The 3,423-nt window shown below is 33.0% G+C and overlaps 1 protein-coding gene across 1 annotated transcript; it reads left to right on the top strand.

The window, feature by feature from the left end:
• Nucleotides 1–754: 754 nt before the first annotated feature.
• On the top strand, nucleotides 755–1,809 carry EAH_00064880 (hypothetical protein; the record flags this gene model as incomplete). Its single annotated transcript, XM_013392917.1, has 4 exons — nucleotides 755–873; nucleotides 1,077–1,161; nucleotides 1,311–1,535; nucleotides 1,711–1,809. The coding sequence occupies 4 exons, from the start codon at nucleotides 755–757 to the stop codon at nucleotides 1,807–1,809; spliced, it is 528 nt and encodes a 175-aa protein (XP_013248371.1).
• Nucleotides 1,810–3,423: the final 1,614 nt, after the last annotated feature.

Raw genomic sequence — 3,423 nt, 5'->3', positions numbered from 1 at the left:
ATTATATATTATATATTATATATTATATATATATTATATATATATTATAGAATATATTTATGTATATTAGATATATTTTTATGTATGTATATATATATATATATATAATACGCATTTATATGTATGTGTATATTATTGATTCGTTAATAATAAATTGTGCAACTTATTACCCAATTCATTTACTAGTTTATAGTTTGTCAGTAAATAAATAAATTCTTCAATACACAAACAATAGTTGATAAATAAACAGCTCAATTGCTGTTCATCTTAGTTGATGCATCAATAAATAAATTAATAAGTTATTTATGTTATTTATAAATAAATTCATATTTAAATTAATATTCTATTCACGGACTTGTCTGTATATTCAATAATGCGTTAAAGAGCAAATAAAAGAGGATGAATAAATAAATAAATAAATCAACAGATAATTGCATAAGTTATTTATATACACAAGCAAGGAAGTAAATAAAGGATAAATATATACGTAATTAAGTAATATCTTCGATAAGAAGATAAAACGAAGTGCATATAATATATAACTATATATTAATTAATTAATTAATTAATTAATTAGTTTGTTTGTTTGTTTGTTTGTTTAATTTGAAATATTTGCAGGTGTTTCTAGAATATGTTCGCGCATTGCCTTCTTCTTCTACAGGAGGTGCAGCACCTCCTGCTAGCGATAGCAAAGGAAACATGCATTTTGTTTCTGTTTATGTTGGTTCGTTAAAGCTGCTAGGAATAGAAGAAAATGATAACGGTTTATTCAAAGCTTCACAAGAACGTAGAGGACAAAATGTTTCAGAGCTATTGCTGCAAGCGGGGCTGGCTAAGACTACACCGCACCGAGCAGAAGATGATCAGGCTGAAGTAAAAATAATAATAATAATAATAATAATAATAATAATAATAATAGTAATAAATATAAACTTTTCTCTCTTTTATTCTTCTGTTGTTTATCTCGTCTTTGCGTATCCGTCTTCTGCATGCGTCTTGCGGCCAAGTGCTGCTGCTGCTGCTGCTCATAGGGATGCTCTTCCTCATGCTGTTGTTGTTGCTGCTGCTGCTGATAGGGATGCTCCTCTCCATGCTGCTGCTGCTGCTGATACTGCTGCTGATGCTGCTAATGATGCTGATGCTGCTAATGATGCTGATGCTGTTATATGCTGCTGCTGCTGCTATATAGTATTAAATATTGCATTCCATAGTATATTATAATATTCAACAGTAGAACAAACATAGTAATAGAAAAATGAAGTATGTGATTGATTAACATTCTATATTGTATTGTGTGTGGTGTGTATCAGCGTTACGATGCATATCAAGCGCTTGAGAAAGAAGCACAAGCAGCAAAGAAGGGGTTATTTGCTGCTCCTTCTTCTGTTAAAGTTGTCCGGATGGTAGATCTTACAGGCCCTGCTAATGCACAGCGTGCTGCAGCACATCTGCAGCAGCTGCAGCGCAGCAACAAGCTGGATGCAATTGTAGAAAATGTTTATAATGCGGGCAGGTTCAAACTCAGAATACCGTCGGTCAGTCATACGCTTCATCCTCACCATTAATATCTTGCTGCTGCCGCTGCTGCTGATTGTGCTGCCGCTGCTGCTAATGGTGTTGATGCTGCTGCTGCTCATGACGATAACGCTGCTGCTGCTGATGATGATAGTGCTTTTGCTGATGGTGCTGCTGCTGCTGATTATGCTGCAGCTGCTTCTAATGGTGTTGCTGCTGCCGCTAGAAGATGCTGCTGCTGATGCTGCTGCTGCTGTTGATGCTGTTGATGATTTGGAGGGCTTGAAGGGTTGAAGGGCTTGGGGTTTAAAGGGTGAAGCGCATGCATGCATTGTTTGCTGCTGCTGCAGCAAGCACTATACTTAACTTTTGCTTTGTCTGGTGTCCGCTGCCCACAAACATTTCGAGCTGCTGTTCCTGGGGGCCCTAAAGAAAGACAAGGAGAAGCATTAGGAAATGAAGCATTACAATTTACTCGAGAGAGAGTGCTACAGCGCGAGGTGTATATACAGGTTTTACAATGTGATAGAGGGGGGAGCTTTATAGGGCTTCTTCATTATGATAAAAATGATATAAATATTGCTCTAGAATTATTAGAAGAAGGTCTGGCACAGACAATACCTTTCTCTCTCTCAAGAACACCTTCAAAGGAATTATATATTGAAGCAGAGAATAAAGCAAAAAAACACAGAAAAGGCTTGTGGAGCTTAGAAGGTGCATTTGACGAAGAAACAGAGACAGAAGAAACATTTGCTGAAAAACAGCTAAACGGCGTTGTTGTTAGTCATATTGAAAGGTTTGATCTCTTCTATATTCAGGTGTATATGCACATCACTAGGAGCTGTTTTCTTCTTACTTTCTTCTATCTTTGCTGCTTTTCATTTCTTCTCTCTCTCTCTCTCTTTCTCTTTTATGCTTATTAGCAAGTCTTACCCCTGTCTTGTGTTTATTTATTCTTCTCTCTCTTCTTTGTTCTTCTCGCCTTTGTTTGCTCGTCTTTGTGTGTCTTTATCTGTCTCTGTCTGTCCTTTTCGACTCTCTCTGCTTCTCTTTTTATTTTATTGCGGTGCTCTCTTTTATTTCTTTTTCTTCGTCTTTCTTTTTCTGCACTTCTCTCGTCAACGATTATGTGAATAACATATTATACAAATAATAATACAAATCTTTATAATATATATACATGTATGTATGTATGTATGCATCATATATATATATATATATATGTTTATTTTTTTTATGTGTATGTGTATATTATAGATGATATTTTATAGACTGTACATTGTAAATATATGCAACATATTATAAATATAAATGCACAAATGTGCAGCCATATAAAAATATAAATAAACAAATATATAAAATAAATATATGTATATATATATATATATAAAATATATATATATATATATATGAATATGTGCAATACATACATGTATATATGTTCTATACATCTCTGTATGTTTAAATATATATGTTTTTAAATATATATAGATATATATTTAAATATAAATATAAATATATATATATATATATATGTATAACCTATAAAATGCACATATGTACACATAATGCATTATTTTTTTGTTTTTGTTTGTGTAAAGGAGGAGCGTAACGACAGATTAGATGAAATAGCAGAGGAAATCGACAAAACAATTGAATCTGCTTCTTCAGTAGATTGTACATTCACCCGAGCAGGCTTACCGAGGAAAGGAGAAGTTGTTTTGGGGCTGCATGCAGCAGATGGTGCTGTAAGTGTTTATCTTCACTTCTTCTTATTTCTTCTACTTTGTTCATGTCTTGTCTTGTTTTAAATTCAAGAAGATTCTTAATCCTTATATATATATATGTAAATATATATATATATATATATATATATGCATGCATATCTATATCTTTTTGACTATATCT

Source organism: Eimeria acervulina, genomic scaffold (assembly GCF_000499425.1).
Source record: "Eimeria acervulina Houghton genomic scaffold, Eah_scaff2074, whole genome shotgun sequence".
Taxonomy (NCBI): Eukaryota; Apicomplexa; class Conoidasida; order Eucoccidiorida; family Eimeriidae; genus Eimeria; species Eimeria acervulina.
This window is presented reverse-complemented; position numbering and strand designations above follow the sequence as displayed.